Below are 20,957 nucleotides of genomic sequence, written 5' to 3' on the forward strand. Positions count from 1 at the left end.
CTTAAGATAATTTAATATTAAGGAAGTTCATGTTGAACAAATGTCTCCTTTCTTTCTCCTGCCCCAAAAGTATTGGTATGGGGTTGTGTACTGAGGCCTGGGAAAACTAATTGAAATTGGATGGATCATCTGTTTTAGATTCATATATTCTGATGGGTTCAAAACTTAGAATCCAAGCCAAACAGATTGTGCTACAATAGTCCTCAACTTGGGACCACAATTGAGCCCAAAATTTATGTTGTTAAGTGAGAAATATGTTAAATGAGTTTTGCCCCATTCTATGACCTTTCTTGCCACAGTTAAGTGAATCACTGCAATTGATAAGTCAGTAACACGGTTGTTAAGTGAATCCGGCTTCCGCATTGACTTTGCTTGTCAGAAGGTCACAAAAGGGGCTCACATGACCCTGGGACACTGCAGCTGTCATAAATATGAGTCAGTTGCCAAGCATCCAAAGGTAAATCATGTGACCATGGTGATGCTACAACAATCATAAGTGTGAAAAATTGTCATAAGTCACTTTTTTCAGTGCCGCTGTAACTCTGAACGGTCACTAAATGAACTGTTGTAAATCGAGGACTACCTGTACTTATGAATGCAAAAAGAGACATGGGAATCTCAGCCTCTTATAAAAATACCTACTCCATTATCACTCTTTGAGTTATGTCCTATCTTACAGAAATATTGAGAGAATGAATTAGACATGCTGCCCACCATCCTGGTTTTTTGGGGGGGAAGGTTACATTACAAAGGCACAAATAAATCATTTCTCTTTCTAAAGTTCAAGAAAGAAGAGATTGCTATGCGGGCTGTGTGTGTGAATATATACTGCTCAAAAAAATAAAGGGAACGCAAACTCCTTCAGTTCCATGTTAAAATGTTCCCTTTATTTTTTTGAGCCGTATATTTTACGTGGCTTGATTCTTCCAGGAATTATGTTTCTGTCTACTGTACACTGGACAGCACATTCCTCTGTTAAATTTCCTTGGGCATAAATATGCTTAAGTTAGCTTTATATTCTTTTTCTGTAGCTTTGATCACGGACCATCAAATTCTCCTCTTTCTTTTTACGTCTTGGGCGCCTTAACATACCTGATGAGATGCGTGCCCGGAAATAGGCATTCCATCTTTTTTTTTTTTTTATGTCTCTCACATGGAGGTGTCTAGAAAAGAATGCCCCTTCCTAATTTTGCCCCATTGTCTCCTCTGCAAAACGACCCCCAGGCGCCTTACCACCTCCGCGCGCTCCCCCCCCCCACTCCCTCAGGCGCGCAGCGACACCTTGCGAAATAGACGGGCGCCCACGTGGGGCGGCGTAACCAATAGCTGCAGGAGGGAGGGTCAGAAGTCGGGCAGGTTTGTAGCATTTATTGGCACTGGGTTGGCCGGCCGGCTCTAGGTTTCTAGTCGGCCGGCGATCGTTGAACTGGCGCGTCGGCTCCGCGGGGAGGCGGAGGCGGCCATGGAGCATGTCCCGCCTTCCGATGCTCCGGCGGGGGTCTCCCCGTTCAAAGATGGGCTTTTCCCGTTCCCTAAGGCGCCGATGAAAAAGCAAGCGGTAAAGCGGCACTACCACAAGCACAACCTGCGGCATCGCTACGAGTTCCTGGAGACGTTGGGCAAAGGCACCTACGGCAAAGTGAAGAAGGCGAGGGAGCGATCCGGCAAGCTGGTAAGGGGGAGCGCACATGGTTTCCTTCCCACTTTCTCTCATCTGCTGCCTTTCGGCCGGGTCCTCGGCCCGGCTTCCCCGTCCAGGGGGTCGTGTTGGCAGGGGATGGTGGGTCGTGAGGTCCAAGCACATCTTGAATGCGCCAGGTTAGAGAAGGCGACTGGTTTTTATTGGACTACGGTATGTATGTATATTCGCGTGCGCCTATGGATGGGTAGGCGGCCGGAGATTGAAGCTGCGAGTGTGATCTGTGCACACATGCTCGCGTCTGCTGAGTTTTCGCCTTTTATTCCAGGAACCTGCGTGTAAGGTTGCTGCTGTTCGACATGGTTGCAAGGCTAAGAAACTTCGCTTTTCAGTAAAAACGTGCATAAAGTCGCGCTAACAATACAGCAATCAGAAAGCTAGGCACATCGGATGTTTTTCAACTTTTACTTTTTTCTCTTTCTCTCTCTCTCTTCTGACCCGAGTCAGAATCCTTTCCTTGTCTCCCTCTTACGATTTTTTATTTTTTTTTTGGGGGGGGGGGTACGGGCAACCTTAAGGAAATCTGCCGAGCGAAGCGTTCTTTTGAATTTTCCCGCTATTTGTTTGCCTGCGTGGGTACTTGTAAAGTACTTGTAAGTGAAGGAAAGCCCTCTACCTTGAGTCCGCAGCCTTTCTCTTTTTATTGTCCCCCAGCTTGTTTAGCCATATAACGGCAATTCCCCCCCCCCCCCCCGCGCCTTTCCTTAGCATTGCAGAATGCTGTGGTTTCGCAGCCGTGGCTGATGATCCCTTGCAGCTGATGTAATGAGGGTTGATCTCTCCTCCTTCCGTTCTTCTGTTTTTTTCCCCCCCTTCCCTGGGAAACAGCGCAGGGCTGACTGTGGCTGCTGTAGCTGGACTGGCAAAGCTAGTGACTGCAGAGTGCTTTTGGCTGGGAAAGGGGAGGCGTTTTGCTGCACAGTGAAAGTAATTAGGAACCTACACCCTGCAGGGTTTGCTGATGGTAGGGGGAGGTTAGCAGTCTAGCAAGAAAAAGAAAAAACAACAACGCAAAGCCGGGGAGAGAAAAGTGGGATTGCATAATGGTTAATTATTTTAATTTATATTGCACACTAATGGTCATACTATGGGCAGAAGAAAAAAATCCTGATTTTTTAATCTTTTTTTTTACAACAATGTATTAGATTAATCTGCAGTTCCATTCCGGATATTATCAGTGCAGGTCCCTGTTGACCCATGAGTGAGGTCTACATATTTCAGTTGGGTTAAATATGTCTCTGCTGGTAGCTTTAAGTGAACGTTTTTCCCTGTTTCTATTGAAGGAGATAAAGTTTAATTTCGGGTACATTTAAAATCCTAGGAGTTAACACTGACTTAAAGATGCACACAGGGACCCACACATTAATTAATACAGCTTTTGTTAGGTTGGATCTCCACAATGGAATTTACAGCATTTGTTATGTAAGTGACCCAGCTTATTGGATAAGGAGTTGGATTCTAAGTTAATGCAGTAGTGCAAAAAATAGCGCAAAAATTGCATAGTGTGTTGAATCAAAATAGACTTTAGCAATGTGAATTAACATGCAGTGAGACAGGTCCATGCAAATTAAATGCAGTCTTGCAAGACTTCTCATGCCTCCTTTAAATCATTCTAGCTAGTGAGGAAAAGGGATAGGATTAAGGGCAATTACATCAGAGCAAGGGTGATAAGTTTAGAGCTCTCCTACAAAGCTCCCTGCGTGGTTTTTCTTTTTGATGATAGTGGGAAGCTGTTGTGAGCCAGTAGCCTTAGTGGACTGGGATTATTGGGGGGGGACCTTTGGCAGAGCTGTAGGTGCTTCCCCTTTAAAAGAATGAGGAAAGATGGCCATCTTGTGCGTCTACCGTATGTTTATGTCCTCCCCACTCTTCAACTTTTTAATGTAATTGATTTGGCATGAATTGCCTGCCTGTATACTGTTTGCCTCTCTTGAAATACTAAAAGCTAATTTTATTGGCTGGAAGTTAAGGGGTGGGGAAGGTACAGTATCCAGAAGAGCAAGATCCAAAGGTCTCTGATATCATCCTTTTAACCTTGTTTTTCCTGTGTAAATTAGCATTGCTACAAGAATGTGCATTCACTGGTTATGTAAGCACAGTGTAAATTTGCCCTAAAGCCTATGTCTTGGCTTTCATTCAGTAGAATACTGTAGTTTGTTGAAAGAACTTATCCTGATGGTATTGTTTGTCTCTCCATAAACCCCTACATAAGATATATTGCTTAAGCAGGATTGGCAAAAGCCTAAAGTTTGGAAATAAATTATCTGTGGCAACCCCATTGGTTTGGAACATTAGTAAGCTGGGCTGATGTGGGGAGTAGATAAACAGTTCGAGTCATGCTGACTGAAGTCACAGATCTTGTTTCCCTGTGAAAGAAGAGATTACATGTTTATACTAGCCTGAAAGAATAAATATTATAAGCTTACCAACAAAAATAGCAGGTAATACAACTTGACCCCTTTTTTTTTACCATGCCCAGGTTAGTCAAACTTAAGTCCGCATACTTAATTTCATCCTAGTAAGCTACTTTTATCTCTTTCTTTTTCATTTATTAATATCAACCTTTCCTGAAGAGTATCCATAAGTTCAGAAGCTTGCTTGTTTTGTTACTACCACTAGGAATTCTATTGCTACTTGCACATTCAGGTCTTTAAGATCCACTAAGTTTCCAGTTTCTTGATCTAAATAACATTGATTATATTTATGGAGAATGTGCTGTTTTAGTTTTAATTTTTCTTAACAACCAGTTTGATAAAATTGTACTCGTAATATGGGTCACCTTTTCTTTCTTTTCATGTTACTTTAAAAAAAAACAAGCTGTAACCAAATGATGCAAACTTCTAAAATGTGTGACATTCTTATTACAGTTTGCAAACTTTAAACACTGTCAGTTTAAACAAATCTAGATCAGACCAAAGTCCAGCTTTGGTACTTAAGAATAAATCCCATTAAAAGAAACAAGGTCTGTTTTGAATTATATGTGTTCTCTGAAGTCATCTTGGGGAAAAAATTAAGCAGTTGGATCTGGTAAGCACTTGAATGGAGACACTAGAGATCTATTCTAGAGCTTTAACCTAGACTTAGAAGTCAAACATTCTTGAAGCAGGCAATGACAAATCAATTCTGGGTTGTTGCCAAGAAAACTAGATGGAAGTTCTCAGTAATCCCCAGAAGCTTAGCTTGACTTGACTGAGTCTTTATCCTTTCATTCCAAAGCTAGCATCTTGGTAAATAGTCATATTGCAGCACAGTATAAGTGCTGCTAATCCTAATCATGCATTTCCTATCTTAATTTAAGCCATAGCTTGAATATCACTGTTACTTCTGCTTTCAGTTGAACAAGGTGACACCTCTGTTTAGAGGATGCTTCTTGTTATTTATTGTATGGATCAACTTTCCCCAACCTACAAGTGGCAGCTATGGCTAGGAGGGCCTTTGCACCGCTTCATCTGATGAGCCAGTTGTGCCCCTCCTCAATTAGGCAGCCCTTCAAACACTCATATTATTGTCATTTTAGGATTCAACTGTTGCAACGTGTTCCACAAGGGACTGCCCTTGAAGACCACTTGGAAGCGTCAACTGGTCAAGAATACAATAGCACAAGCAGTGGGGGTCTGTCTAGGCATGCTCGCATGACACCTTTGCTTCATGAGCTACACTGGTTGCCAGTATGTTTTTGAGTGTGATTCAAGGTGCTGGTTATCACCTGTAAAGCTCTGCATAGCATGGGAGAATTGATGTTATGTGAAGGACCCACCAATCTCCAATGGTGTCTGCCTGACTGGTAAGAGCCATTAGAGTGGGCATTCTCTAGGTCTCCTTGATTAAATAGTGTCATCTTTCAAGACCCAGAAAGTAGATTCTTTGACACAGCACTTGAAAGCTTGTCCCCGCAAAATCTGGATGGCTCCTACCATGATGACATTCCAGAAACCTTGAAGACCTGTTTGTTTTCTCAGACCTTGGGGTAGGGTAGATGAACTCCTTATTAGATGTATTTGTTACATCTTCATATTTTATTTTATTTTATTTATTTTTTATATTGTGAGCCACTCCAAAGTTGGTGTGGAGATGGGCAGTCCTGAAATCTAACCAGATAAATAATACTTGAAGGCTTTTGGAAGTATTGGAACTATAGTTCCCAGAATTTTCTATCCTGATTCAGTTAATTTAATCTGGGTGAATGGTCTTGTCGAATTACTTTCCCTTACTATGTTTAGATCTAGTTAGACTTTAAATAAATCCAAAAAAGTTTGCGCAATGATGTATCTGATCAAACAAAATAAATGCTATACTTACCAAAGCAGAGTAGAAGTAAAGACTTGAAATCAACATACTGTAGAATGTGGTAATAGCTTGAACGTTTAACCAACTTTTATACATTCATTTTTTAAAGATGTTCTTACTTTCCATTGCTTTTTTAAAGCTAATAACTGCTGTAATGACCCTGAAATACTATGTAAAGAAATTTGAGTGCCTTGTTTTTTTCTGTTTGAAACTGCATATGAAACTGCAGAGTGCATCTATGGTGAAGCTTATTGTCTTCTATTTCAGTTTATTATTTTGTATTTATAAGCTAGGGAGAGTAGCTTTTAGTCCTTGGCTCTCTGCCAGATCAAACTGTAGGTCTGGATTTCTATAGTTTTACTAACAGAATGTAGTACTTACAATCAAAGGGTCGAGCTATGCAAGAAAGAAAGAGGGTGATTTTCCTAAAAAAAAAAATAAAAAAAAAATCCACTCCACTCCACCCCGCAAACCCAGGATAGTAGCAAATACAGGGGATTTTGACAATCAGATATAAACCATGATTTCTTAGGGATATGGCTATGTATAGAAAGTGGAACTCATTCTAACGCACCTGGCAAACCTTTATTATCTTTTGAAGATCTCTTTCTCAATAAAAGCATAATTAAAGTCAGATTTGAAATGAGCGCTGAGACCAAATTGTAACAGTAAAAAAAAAAAGCTGACTGGTGATAAAGACTGTCCACCTGCAATCATAATTTGCAGTGATATCCTACAAAATCGTTTTATATTCCAGCTAGTTTTTATGTAGAATATGGTGCTGATTGTCCTAAGGCCACTTTCTAATGTTCTAGCTGTGCATAGTCACACCCTCCATCTAGATTCAGATAGAGTAGATTCATTAAAAACCAGTAAAGGTATCTAATATTGATTATTCTCGCATATATATCATCAAACATTATACAATGTTTTTATCCTCGTTATTGTATGTGAGTTTTTCTAGGAACATATGTTTAATTTAGAGTTAAAAAGGAGCCATATGATTAGGACTGCATAGTTAAATACCATGTTGGGCAAGGAAACGAGATAGATACAAAGCATACAATTTGAATCTTAACAGCATATTGTATGTAACAGTAAAACTCCATGTAATTTGTAGTAGGAAAAGTAAAAACCAGTCTGTTAAACCATTGTCTCTTATATGTCGGATTACAGCTCTCACAATGTGCAACCAGTACAGCCTTAGAGCTGTGATGTTGGCTCAGGATGATGAAAGCTGTATCCCAACGCATGTTGAAGATATCAGAATAGCCAATAAATATGAACAACTGGCTTTGCAGCTTATAGCTTTTAAGGTTGTCCTAATAAGACACAGAGCATAACTCAAGTGTATTTGTCCTTTTTTCTGGGCAGTTTTCATAGATGTGTCTCTTTTCTGAACAGACTGTGAGGGATGCATCTTGGAAAATGCACTGAGAATGAATATATGGTGCTGCTTCAGCATTAGCAGCTCTAACCACTTTAGGCATTCTTTCTAAATTTCAAGGGCGATTCTGCCTAGCTTTGAAGAAACATTTCAGACACATGCCTCTGGATCAGGTAGGAGTGCAGTTGGGGTTTAGATTTAAGACGTGAATGGGATGAGGACTTTTAAAGGTTAGGGAAGGCAGCTACTTGTTTACCAGAAAAGGCTTTGCCCACTAGTGATGCACATTCCAGAAACTTGTCCAAATGATGAGGCAATGAAGTGGGAAGAACTGAAGATTGAACCCGTGAACCTAGGACAAAGGCCATTTAATGAAAAAAGCTTATACTTATATTGTAGTTCTGCACAATATAAACCACAGAGAGGAGAGTTGCTGATCTACAAATATTTTGGACCACATTCTCAGAATCTCTGACACTGGAGATGGTACAGTGATGCAGTTCATTGCCCATGTGCTTATTGGTGTTGTGAATCAAAACCTTTGCAGGATGCTATTTTCAGACTTCTCTTGCACTAGTTATTCATTTGTGTGTCTCTCTGCCCCATTCCCCTGGGAAATAAATTAATTGACTCCTATAGTTTTTAAAACATTTTTAAATAAGACATGTTAATTAAATAGAACATTTTAATCTAGAAGACATGAGATTGGGAAAGATTGACAAATTGTGAATGAAACAATCTGTAGGTAGGAAGCTTTTTCTCCAGTTTCTTTTCTCTTTTTTCATTATCTTTTGGGAGCTGCCAGCATATTTTTTTTTTCTTTCAAAGCACCCAGAGTGCTTTCAAATGTTTTGTTGGCAGATTGTCTGTCTGTCTGTCTATCACATTTGGAACTGCCCATCTCCCTCACAGAGTGTACAGTGTTATATTTTTTTCTGCAAGAAAGAAAATAAATTATGAAGTAGGAAATAATCATGCTCTAGAATTTATATTCCTTAATTACATTTCAGAAATTGGGGAGGGTTCATCTCAGTTCTTGAAAGTATGGATCCTTACTTACCACTAACGCTAAGTGTGGTCTTCAATTTGCAGGGGGGGGGGAGTTTATTCCTTGCACAGGCAGGCCTGCTACTAACCTCTTTGAACTTTTTGTTGCAAGAGATTATTCATGACAGATAAATATATCTCTTAAGTTCATATAATTGGTTTATATTTTTGAGATATATCCTTTCCTTTAAAAAGCAACAGCACATCCTAAACAGGAAGGAAATGGTGATGATACAATGAGGGATCAGACAGTTCAAGGCTGTGGCCGCAATCCCAGTGTGATGATGCATGTGTGGTGAATGGTCAACCTCTTTTTTAGTTTAAAAATAATTGAAAGAATATACATGAAAAGGATATAAGAAAGATATAAAATATATTGGGAAATAGGATACCAATCATTATTCTTATTGAATTTTCAAGTGAACATTCTCTGTTAAGGCAATTCAAATCACTAAAAAAGCTATAAAACAGTAAATAATACATTAGATAAATACTGAAAGTTATAGATCAAATGAAGACATCATACTTTCTGTAACAGAAGCTGAATTTTGCATGTAGCATAAATTTATATATAACATTATAATCAGCAATAGTTTTCAGTTAGGATTAAATTCTGTATCAGAGTAACATGTTATTCCTAAATCAGACCAGTATTCCGATTATCTAATTAGCTTTTCTTCCAAAGAAGGAATCAAAAGATATTTTTTTCCCCAGTGGAAAAGTGGCCAACATTAATGTGTAAGTATTAGATGAATATATCTCCTCACTACTTAGCATTTTCTGAAAATAGCTTCACATGAAGAATAATATTCATATTAGTACCAGGGCAAAGTCATATAGTTCTGTTTTGCTTATATTGAAACAAAAATAAATTATATCTGAGTAAACTGAATCTCAGGTGACTGATAAAACTATTTATTCTTTAGCAAGAAGAGGAAATGAATTTGCTTTTTAGAATTCCAAGTTAAGTTTCAGCTTAGCAGGTTAACCATCTCTTCCATTCTACCACTAGTTGGGAGTCCAAATGATTTTGGACTCCCAACTGCAGGATATGCCTTAAATACACCATCTTTGGGAAGAGTTGAATGCTCTCTGCCCTCTTTCTCTCTCTCTCTCTTTATAGCAAAGAAGGAATTTGAGTTCATTGTGGCTGGATAGGGGAGCTCTAACATTTCTGCCTTTGGGATGCAAGACTAGGCCTCCCTTTCCTTGTTGCCAGGAGACTTAGTATTATGTGTCTTCCAGGATCCTTTTACAGGATTAATGCTGTTCCGCATTCTTGTCTGAGGGAGGATATGGAGGTTGTGCCGGATTCTGTTGAAAATTCAACCCAAGACATGCATTGTTTTCACAATCTCTTTGAAAGAGGATTAACTACATATATTCTTTAGCCGTGCTCACTTTCCCTCTCCTCTCCTTCTTTTACTTGGAAAAGAATTTTCATAATAAAGCAATCTGAGCAGTCTTTTATAAAGTTTGCTTCTGCTGTTTCAGATTTGCAGAATTTTGACTAGCTGGCTATGTTGGAGGAATTTCTGTGTTCATTACTTTTTAAAAAAATATTTGTCCAAAAGAGAAAATATTACCTGGAACTTTATGGCTTTATTTCAATGCCAAACTTTTTTTAAAAAAAAATCTGACCAAGTGACTTATTTTCAGCCATAATGGATGGCTGAGAATAACAATGTTTTCATTTGCAGCGAATAAAACATTTAGAGCCATGTGCTTTGCTCAGTTTCCATTCACTGGCTGTTTTATTACAAGAACTCTACCAAAACACCAATCCCTGCTCTGTATTAAGCTTTTGCAAAGTTGCTGCTTTGAAAAGAATCAAACAGATACTTTGTTTAAAGAGAAACAAAAGATGTTTAATTTAAAAATGAAAAGTCCCTTTTCTAAGAGGATCTTTAACCAAAATGCTTCAAGTGCCAGTGTGCTGACATCTTTGTGGTTAGCAGATAAGTTTTTAAAAAGGGTTAAGAAAAGCAAGAATTTAACAGTATACACATTTCTAAGCACTGAACCAATTCAATAAAAATGACCTAGAAAACCTTCAAATTGAGGCAGGGATAAATCACATAAATAAATAAAATAAAAAATAATAACATCATAGAATTCTCAAAATGTATGCTTCCAGATGGAGGATGTTAGTTCCCGGGCCCAGGAGTATGAATTTTAAAATGCATATTTAGTTATTCTGATAATGCTACTGACATCATATATATATTTGCTCCCTTGTTCTTTAACTTAATGTTAGGTCTCAAAATAAAAGCAAAGTAAGAAACAGTTTTGGATAATGGTTAAGATGCTTGACTAGAAACTGAGAGACCATGAGTTCTAGGTTTGGCTAGTCTAAAGAAAAGAAGAAATAGGGGAGACATGATACCATAGCAGTATTCCAGTATTTGAGGGGCTGCCACAAAGAAGAGGGGGTCACGTTATTCTCCAAAGTACCAGAGGGAAGGACAAGAAACAATGGTTGGAAACTGATCATAGAGAGAAGCAACCTGGAATTAAGGAGAAACTTCCTGACAGTGAGGACAATTGACTAGTGGAACAGCCTGCCTCCAGAAATCGTGGGCACTCCATCACTGGAGATTTTTAAGAAGAGACTAAACAGTCACTTGTCTGAGATGGTATGGGTTCTCCTGCTTGAGCAAGGAGCTGGACTAGAAGACCTCCAAGGTCCCTTCCAGATTCTACTCTACTCTACTCTACTCTACTCTACTCTACTCTACTCTACTCTACTCTACTCTACTCTACTCTACTCTACTCCTTTGTGCATGAAAGCCTGCTGAATAAATTTGGGCCAATCACTCTTTCTCAGCCCAACTCACTCACAGAATTGTTATAGTGGGCAAAATAGAAGGGAAAAGCATTACTGTGTGCACTACTTGGAGCTGTACACACTAAAGGTGGGATACAAATCTAATATTTTTTTTAAAAAAATCAAGTGCATTGATATGTTTTACATTCAGAAAATTTGGTTCGCTGTTAATTTGGGGAAAACTGCATTTCCAGGTTGCTATCAAGTCTATCCGGAAAGATAAAATCAAGGATGAGCAGGATCTTCTCCACATCCGAAGGGAAATTGAAATCATGTCTTCTCTCAATCATCCACACATCATTGCTGTTCATGAAGGTAAGAATTGTTTGTGTGCAGACTCAGTTTAAATTTATCTACTTGTTTTTCAGGCCTTTCACTATTCAGAAAGGGAGGAAATGGAATTCTAGAAATTGTAGCTGTTTTTAGGACAGGGTAGCTATTTCTAGCTCTATAGTTCAAAGCTGCTTAATGCAGCATTTGTAGAGTATGATTAGGTAGCTAAATCAAGATATTTTAGTGGAATAATTTATTTATACTGTACATGCTTTACTTTGAATAGGCCCAATTGCCAAACTTTCTAGGCAGATTATAATTTATTGAAACAGAGCATTAAAGATTGACTCATCTGATCTGTGGCTTAATAAGACTGCCGTAGTCTCTTGCATTTATGATGGTGGAAAGTTCTAAAAGAGACACTTGGCAAAGAACTTTCTTTTTTTTTTAGCTGTTGCATATTGGCACAAGCTGAAAATGTGGCAGTATAAAGTAAGATAATATCTCAGGGCAATGCCCAGGAAGAGTTTAAACTGGTTTGGTTACTTTTGATTAGGAGCCCAATTATATAGTATGGGGAGGAAAAGAAATATCAAGATTTTCTCTTCAAGCAGTGCTGGCCATATTTTCAGTTTTTACACAGTTGATTCTTTTGATTTTGAGACTTTGAGTCTGGGTAGCTTCCTTGTTCGTTGTATTGTTCATTATATAGGTACTGTGTACCATATCATGAAGGCATGGCTAGGTGAAAGATCTTGGAAGTGTTGTATTGTTAAACAAGAAATAGAAAAGTTAACATTTCAAAAGTATCATTCTGAATATTGCAGGGGTGTCTGAGGATGTGGTCAAAAAAAGTCATGGTGGGTGGCCATGATTCTGCCATCAAAGCTTCACTCATTTTTACATGCATTGCAATTGTCAGACATGAAAACTGGGCAGGTCATCTTAACTTTTTAACTATTATTGCTAGTATTGTAATTCAGAATCAACAAAGGCAACATAAGAATTGGTAAAAGAAATAGCCTGATCCTGGTCTAAAGTTAAACCATTATTATATTCAATGATGAAAAGTGATTGTATCCATGTACTGATCCCTGCACTTCTTTGGCAGGTAGTGTGGTCTGTGACTAAAATTTTGTTTTAGTTACAACTCACGATGTTTCCTAAGAGGGGAAATTCATTAAACTTAAATTTACCTACTACAGTACATACTGCAGCAGTTTAAAACAGTTAAACTATTTGGCCATACATTTTCACAAATATACAAATTTGCAGGTCAGGACAGGAATTAAAGTGCCAGGTTTATTATTAGAATAATTTGGCATTAAATGTCTAGAATTCTTCTTTATAACTGTTCCTAACCTTTTCTCTAATCTTGTTTGTATAGTATTTGAAAACAGTAGCAAGATTGTCATTGTGATGGAATATGCCAGCAAGGGAGATCTTTATGATTACATTAGTGAGCGCCAGAGATTGACGGAGCAGGAAGCTCGGCACTTCTTCAGGCAAGTGGTGTCGGCAATCTATTATTGTCATAAGGTTAGTGGGAAAAAAAATTACTAAATATTTCAATTTATATTTTCAAATCCATGTTTTACATCTAGTTATTTAAGATGGTTGGAAGCCGAAATATAATTGCCCTGTTTAAATATTATCACAATGGGGATGCATGACTTTCCTGCAATCTATCAAAAGTACAATAAGGATTTTTTTTTCCAGTTTTCTCTTTATAGCATTGTAATGCTATATTAGTTTAATATGGAACACATCCATGTGGACTAATTAATATTGTTTTATATACATGGACAACATAATTGAACTTTTTTCCTCATCCCTAGCTTTCATAGAATGAGTTTTCTCATTCCATTATGGAGGATGTAAACATTAGAGGATGAATGTTTACCTCAAAGTGGAAAATAAATTGTGTATTATGATTCCTGTTACATACAATATCTGTACAAACTGAGTTGATTGTAGTGATTGCTGAAATGTCCCATCTGGTCCTAGGGATGCAACTGTGAGATGCTACATTAGGAAACACATATCTACAGTCAAAATTATTAGGTTGGGTGATTTTGGTCTGCTGGATTTTGGGCACTACTTAAAGCAGTAGGCTTTCCCAATAAGGATAGTTAGAGTAGTATAAATTTCAAGTTTACCCTCAGGAAAATCATACTGGCATGACATTATAGTGGATTAAAACTTGATAATGTAAGTCTTGATTCTTCCTTTACTTTACTTACAAAGAGAAAGAGAGCAGATAGCAAACCTTTCCATCATTGAGAATGAGCTCTCTTCAGGATAATGGAGCCTGAGCAATCTTCCTTAGAAAGAGTAACCTTGCAACAATCACATTAATTCCTTTACTTTCAAATTACATGCCCAAAATAAGTCACTTGTTATATTGGGAAGCACCTGCTTCCATTCATTTTATATTCAAAGCTTATGGCCCTTGAAAGTCAAGGGGAAAGCTTAATGTAACAGACTAAGGTACAATTTGAACAACCTGCTTCAAATACAGCTTGTCAGTCTGGAATTCTAGACATTTACTGGTTTTATTTTGCAAGCTTTGTTCTTGGAAGAGAGGGAAGAAATGTAGGTTTTAGAGTCCTTTCTCTATCTTGGGAAATAATACTGGGGCTCTAGGAATGTTAAGGGCTATAGATGGGCAGAGTCAGTGGGAACATACTGCATTCCTTTGCAACTAATTCCATTGTCTTAGGATATAGTTAGAAACTGATAACAACTTGCTCTGTGCAACAAAATATACAAGTTAGGAAATCTGCTTTTTGCCATATCACCCTATTAGGGGAATTCTCAGTAGCAAGAGGAAATATGTCACCAAAGCATCGTACAGGGATTATAGAGGGAGGGTTTTCCTTCGTTGTGATTTCATCTGCATTATCTAGCAACAAATGTGCAGAAAGTTCTACTCCCACTACTCCCACACAATTACACATTCAACACATACAGTATTTTTTGCACAGAAAACCATAGATTTGAATTCAAACATCTTTATTCAGTGCTACAAAATAGTTCTTAGCAGGAGGCTTCTGGTGCTTTAGTTCTGATGTGTGGGTTGCGCTACTAAGACTGCAGGAATTCCATATTACTCTGCCTTCTTTACTTAACATGCATACAAGGTGTCTATGTTTCACTTACATCTCTACCTCTATCTGGTTTAGTATTTTGCTTCATAAAAAAATAAATCTTTAAGCAAATTACTAATATATGACACACAGCTAGATGGGACGAACTGAGATAGCTTTCCAGCATGTCTTTGTTTTCTCTTCTAACAGGAAAAAATAAACAAGCTTCTGTTTTTTTTTCCCCAACAGAATGGAATTGTTCATAGAGATCTGAAGTTAGAAAATATTCTTTTGGATACAAATGGAAACATCAAGGTAAGTTGGAATTGGCATGAAATAGCATTTGAGCACTTCTTTCCTATGGTAATTATTGGAGAACTTAAAACACGATCAAGGGCAATTTAAAGTAGCAATTTTGAAATGTTTGGATAGTATGTGATGAATTTCCATCCTTCCAATCCCCCTCCACAAATGCAGGTAATTATATTGGCAGAATGGATTTTAGTGGAGATGCTGGTACGTTAAGGCTTCCAGTGTGAAAATGTTTTAAATCATCTTAGAGTTTGCATGACGTCATTGCAGATTAGGCAAGTTAGGCAAGTTAGGCAACAAGACTGAACATTTAAGTTCCCTTATTTTGTGGAATTCAAAACATGACTAAGTTTCACAAGCAGTCAGCTTTAGAAGTGGCTACTTTCAGAAAGGTTGATACATTCTCTGCCTTCAAGCTTCAGGCATTGATGGTTCCACTTTATCCACTGACATATATTAGATTTCAGAGTTTCAGAACGGAAATATGAGTCCTGCCTTTTTAAATATCTAAAAACTAAAAGATGCTGTTATCCAAGCCCTTGTGTGTGGGTTATTTGGCTCCTTTAACAAGAAAAAGACAGTTAAAAACAACTAGTTGCCAAAAAGTTTAGCTTATCTTCTGTTCTGCTAAACAAGAAGATTGATAATGAAGAATTAAAATACATAGTGACTCTTGGCAAAACAGAATACAAAAAGAAAATGATGTGGTTTGTTTAAGAAAAAGGAAGCAGCATTTGTGGGACGGTGAAAGGAGACTTTGAAAACATTTTTTTAGTGGGGGAAAACAAGTGACCTTATTTTATTTTTGCTACCATTCAATTATGAAAAGCAGATGATTTTATTTATCAAATTTATACTCCATCCATCTTGCTTTCTCATTGTCGAGGGAAGGAGAGCTAGTGTGATCCACCTATCTTTGCTATTTATCTGAAGGGAAAAGGTAGTAGCTAGACATTTGTGACAAATATTTTCAAGCCTGACTAAAAGGCCACCATACATATTTACCTAGGTAAACTGTAAGTACAAGGTGCTTGTTCTGTTGCCGAATTTAGCATTTGGACAACTCTAAATCTAGGGCCAGAGAGCTTGTGTTTATGTGAACAATGCAGGAAACTAAAAGACTTTCCGTAAAAGTACAATTGATTTGGGGTTGGAAAATAAAACTTGTTCTAAAGGAAGTCCTTGCCTGGTAGTATTAAACAGCATTAATCTGAGATTATTCTTCTTTATCTTAGATTGCAGACTTTGGCCTTTCCAATGTTTTCCAACAAGATAGGCTTCTTCAAACATTCTGTGGCAGCCCCCTCTATGCATCTCCTGAGATAGTTAACGGAAGGCCTTACAAAGGACCTGAGGTAAGAGAACTGATAAAATAAATTTTTTCCAGTACTAGAGAAGCATTTGGACTATTAATAATATTCTGACCGCAAAACACATAGCAAAAATTCCTGGCTTTTCCTATTGAATACTTAATTGTTGCTAGATTATGCACCTGGTCGTGCATATTGTGTTTATTAAGCCTCTTGGATGTTTTAAGAGCAAACTGATGGCCAGAAACTACTGTGCAGTTTACAGCCAACGTACACTCTGAGAGAATGACATTGTTGTTTTATTGACAGTGATTAGGCCAAGACATTCTTATTTGCACTTCCTGATGCTTATAGCTGTTGCCAACATAAAGATCAAGGAAGAGTTTTATTCCTTGGGTAAATAGATTGCAAGTTAACAGTTGGCTTTTATATCTGCAGGTTGACAGCTGGTCTCTTGGCGTTCTTCTCTATATTTTGATCCATGGCACAATGCCATTTGATAGCCATGATTATAAGACACTGGTAAAACAGATTACAAGAGGAGATTACAAAGAGCCCACCAAACTTTCAGGTAAGTGGAAACCGGATGAGGGGTATTCTCCTTAGGGAATGTTTCCACTCTATTTTTATTAATCACTCACCACTTTGAGTACTGTTTTTATTGCAGTAATAAAATTGAATATTTTTCCAAGTCTTACATTTCTATTTCATATAATTCTAGGAAGAACTGAAAACAAGATATTAAAATAGTTGGCAAAGAAAACTTTATGATTCAAAAAGGCCAAGGATTAAGTGTAATAAAAAATGAGATAGATTGGCAGTACCACATTTCAAACTGTACAGTATTACCCAGCCAGCTGCTTAACTTGGATTACAGATTAGTTTTTGTCATTTTATGGCTGGATTGCTTATGTGGAAGGGGTAGCTCTTCAGATGCTTTGCATAAATATCATCCTAGAGGAATTACAAAAACAAATTAGAATACTCACAGACTTGACTGAATTTGAAAAACACAAAATTCAGAACATTTGTTGGGACTTATTTACAAACTGCTGATGAAATACTGTATGACTGAATTTAAATAGAATAATTGACATGCTGCTGTGGGGATCACAGGAGCAAATAAATACTAAGTTCACCAAGAATATTCCATTTAGTGAAAATTAGTACAAGATATTATATTGATGGTGTAGTACTGATTGCTAAAATAGCTAACTCATTTTCTAAAAAATATTGTAAATGCAATAATCAGGTCAGACAATTTTTCATATTTGATGGCCACACTGTAAAACCCCAGAGTCCAGGAAGCTGATTTTATGTACACTGGGGGGAAAAATGTAAAGGTTGAAATTATTTGCCAATCATTTATTTCTTTGCTAAACATTAGCAAACCATGTAATCTCACAAAATATATCAAGTCGGTTTTATAAAAGATAACTGCCAGGATGTTTTATGCTTTCCACTGGAAATCAGTTATAATTCCTTCCATAGAACTGGTAATGTTATGGCAAATTAAGTAGTAGGAATAGGCATCAGGGTAAAAAATAATCTCATATTTGAGAAACAGATATTTCTGAATTGTAATTCTACATATAGGCTTGTATAATATTCGGAGTGATTTTAAGGCTTTAATATCTAAGTTTTAATTTGATGAATAAGGAGAGAGTTCCAAGACAAAAATCTGTGCATTCTTATTTTTACTTATAATTGCCGATTGTGCAAACTGATTATCACCTTTTCTTAAACTACAACAAATGATCTCTTCTTCCTATATCCTATCTCTTATCTAGAAACAAATCCTTAAAACCTCACCATTCAGTTGTGATCAGCAAAAGTTGATTAAAGGTTACCAGAGATAACATATCTATTTTAATCTTGATCAAACAAACCAACATTATATTCCTTCCTTTTACTTTTAATAATCTTGATTTTAGCCTCTTCAAATTATATTCTAGAACTTGATTTGTTTCTATTTTATTGTTCCTTCTAACAAATTTAGCAAGCTTCCTTTGAAAATATATCATTCCATCATAATCATTGTTAACAGTAACAATTTTAAGGGAGGCATGGACTGGACAGCCATCTGTTTGGGAGGCTTTAATTTGAATTCTTGCACTGAGCAGAAGGCTAGCTTGATGTCCTGTGAATGTGAGGTCTATAAAAATATATTCTTATATTTGCAGCTTTAGAGTAACTGATGGATATCAGATCCAGGTCATTAGCTGAAATAAGACCTTTTCCTCTTGTACTAAAATTAGAAAGTTCTGCGAAATGAAGCATGTACAACTCATATGATTTCTTTGGTTTGCAGATGCCTGTGGCTTGATCCGATGGATGCTAATGGTGAATCCAGAACGCCGAGCTACCGTTGAGGACATAGCCAGCCATTGGTGGATCAACTGGGGTTACAAAGTACCAGTTGGGGAACAGGAGTCCGTGCGAGAGGATGAATCTCCATTGGCTACTGTTGCAGATTGGCTTCGCCGCTCCTCCAGGCCTTTGTTTGAAAATGGCTCCAAGATGCGGTGCTTCTTTAAACAACATATCCCTGGTGTCACGTTGGAGAAGCAGCGTTCACTCAAGAAGTCAAAAAAGGAGAATGACGTGTCTCATGCTGTGCAAGAAACAGGCTTAGCACCAGAGAACCAATCCAAATCAATCCTAAAGAGACCTAAAGGCATATTGAAAAAGAGAAACTCTTGTGAGAAGTCCCAGGGTCCTTCTTCAACTGTGGTAGCTCCTCTTGATATGCAGAAAGAAGACAATACTAGACCTGCAGTTGAGCTAGCTTGTGTCCTGTCTTCCAGATCCTTGGCCCACAATACAGAGGATGTTGTAGCTGTCCCTCCAGTGCCCAAGAAAGGAATTCTGAAAAAGACACCGAAGAGAGAGTCTGGCTATTACTCATCTTCAGAGCGTAGTGAATTTGCAGATGTTTTAGACTCTGAAAACATAGACCTCAATTCCAGTGTCTTTGTGGGCACTCCCTCCTCCTCTCAGAACTCCAGTGACAATCAGGCCAGGCGGAAAGGCATTTTGAAACATAATGGCAAGTATTCCTCCAGCAGCACTGAGTCAGACGATGTGCCTGACAAAGTCCTCCCAACGTTTCCTGAGGTGATCTTGCCCAAGCTGTCCCTAGCCTCTCGCATTTGCCCATCAAGCGCTGTGAGTGAAGATAGCATCCTTTCCACAGAGTCCTTTGACCAGCTTGATTTGCCTGATCGAATGCCAGGAAGTGGAGGGGTCTCCATGCGTGGCTCTGTCTCTGCAGATGACCTCTTGCAACTTGAGGAAGGAGATGGGGAAACCAAAGGTCGCCGACTCAGACGCTGGACAGTGACTCAGTGCCAAAAACCCCTTGCAGACAGTTGTTTCTCTCTGGCAGACTGTGATAATGTTACTGAAGTCTACAAACGGGCTGTGACTATCAGCATGAAACTAAGCTGATGGACTCATTGCCAATAAGGACCACTGACACATGTTTGCTAATCGTGGCAAACATGTTTTACAGCCCAGATTCTGGCATTCTCCAAACAATTTGCACTTCCCATTCAGATAGATAAAGAACTAAAGAAACAGTCTTTGTCTTCACCCTGACAGGGTTGGGAGGCTATTTATTTTTACATATTCCTTGTTTTTTTTGATGATGTAAAGGAGCATTTACGTTCCTATCATTGCCTGTAAAATGGTGCAACAGGGTATGGATGTGTGTTTGGAGAGAAAAAAAATATGTTGATAGAAGGGCAGTAGCTGTAGGAAAAAAGTAAAACAGTGTAATGGGCCTGGAATAATAGGGGGGGGGAGAACGAGAAGGCATCTGTTCTCTACAGAGTAATGGGCTAAAAGGGATGCACTTTTTTATTCTCTCAACACCATCAACAAAGAAATAACTGAACTGGAATCACGAGCAACTAATTCCATAACATTCTCCTGAATAGCCTTTATCTCTCCAAATAGACCTTGATCATCATCTCTAATCTTAGTGACTGGAGTAATGATTTTATTTGCACTGTGTTTCTTTAATTGCACAAAGAAGAGAATGTGTTAGAAATGCCTCTGAAGGGAAAAAAGATTAAAGCAAGATACTTGGAAAGGATCAACTAAGGTTCTGACTCATTGGATGGTATCTGCACTATACTGTATATTATTTAGAATTCCAATTACCCCAATACACTTGGACCGAAAAGGCAGAGAAAAGGGGTTCACTAAAAACATTCAGTTAAGAAACAAAACATTTTATAAAATTTAGAACAGTTTTCCCCAGTGGGTTTCCTCCTGTTAGACTACAATTCTCATAATCTTCAATCAATATAGACATTCTGGCTGAGGAAAATGGAAGTGAAGGCCCAACATATATGGAGGGAATCATGCAGGAAAGACTGACTTGTTAGAAGTTAGATGTTCTGGTAAAGTCTGGATATAGTAAAGGCACCGAAAAGTTCAAAATTCTCTATTCTCATTTTTGTTTTGTTTTACTTTTTAGAATACTAGAAAGGCCCTTTGTTTTGACCTTGTTTTAAAAAGTAACTAAAATATGGCGCATTTTTCACTCCTGCCAAAAAAGAATGCAAAATATAACTGCTGTAACCCAACTATGTTGTAAAGTGAATTTTCCTGTAGCTTTCAAATAGACACTTGTGTTTCCAGAAATGTGTACATGTATAGCTAGTTAGGACTGAATGAGAATATGCAGTCTAAAAGATCAAGGTAATGAGGGCCAGAT

At 37.9% G+C, this 20,957-nt stretch overlaps 1 protein-coding gene across 1 annotated transcript; it reads left to right on the forward strand.

Moving 5' to 3' along the window:
- The first annotated feature begins 1,462 nt into the window (after positions 1 to 1,462).
- NUAK2 (NUAK family kinase 2) lies at positions 1,463 to 19,883 on the forward strand. The gene is made up of 7 exons (XM_015817795.1): positions 1,463 to 1,672; positions 11,442 to 11,562; positions 12,908 to 13,059; positions 14,859 to 14,924; positions 16,157 to 16,276; positions 16,670 to 16,802; positions 18,543 to 19,883. Exons 1-7 carry the CDS (start codon positions 1,463 to 1,465, stop codon positions 19,679 to 19,681), a joined length of 1,941 nt encoding a protein of 646 aa, XP_015673281.1. The 3' UTR covers positions 19,682 to 19,883.
- Positions 19,884 to 20,957: the final 1,074 nt, after the last annotated feature.

Source organism: Protobothrops mucrosquamatus, unplaced genomic scaffold (assembly GCF_001527695.2).
Source record: "Protobothrops mucrosquamatus isolate PMUCROS unplaced genomic scaffold, P.Mucros_1.0 scaffold638, whole genome shotgun sequence".
NCBI classification, from domain to species: Eukaryota; Metazoa; Chordata; class Lepidosauria; order Squamata; family Viperidae; genus Protobothrops; species Protobothrops mucrosquamatus.

Excerpts from the sequence above, each read along its gene's own strand:
- NUAK2 (XM_015817795.1), top strand. The coding sequence starts at position 1,463 with ATGGAGCATGTCCCGCCTTCCGATGCTCCGGCGGGGGTCTCCCCGTTC. Across the intron at positions 11,563-12,907 it reads CATCATTGCTGTTCATGAAG|TATTTGAAAACAGTAGCAAG; the intron begins GTAAGAATTGTT and ends TTGTTTGTATAG. Across the intron at positions 16,803-18,542 it reads AGAGCCCACCAAACTTTCAG|ATGCCTGTGGCTTGATCCGA; the intron begins GTAAGTGGAAAC and ends TTTGGTTTGCAG.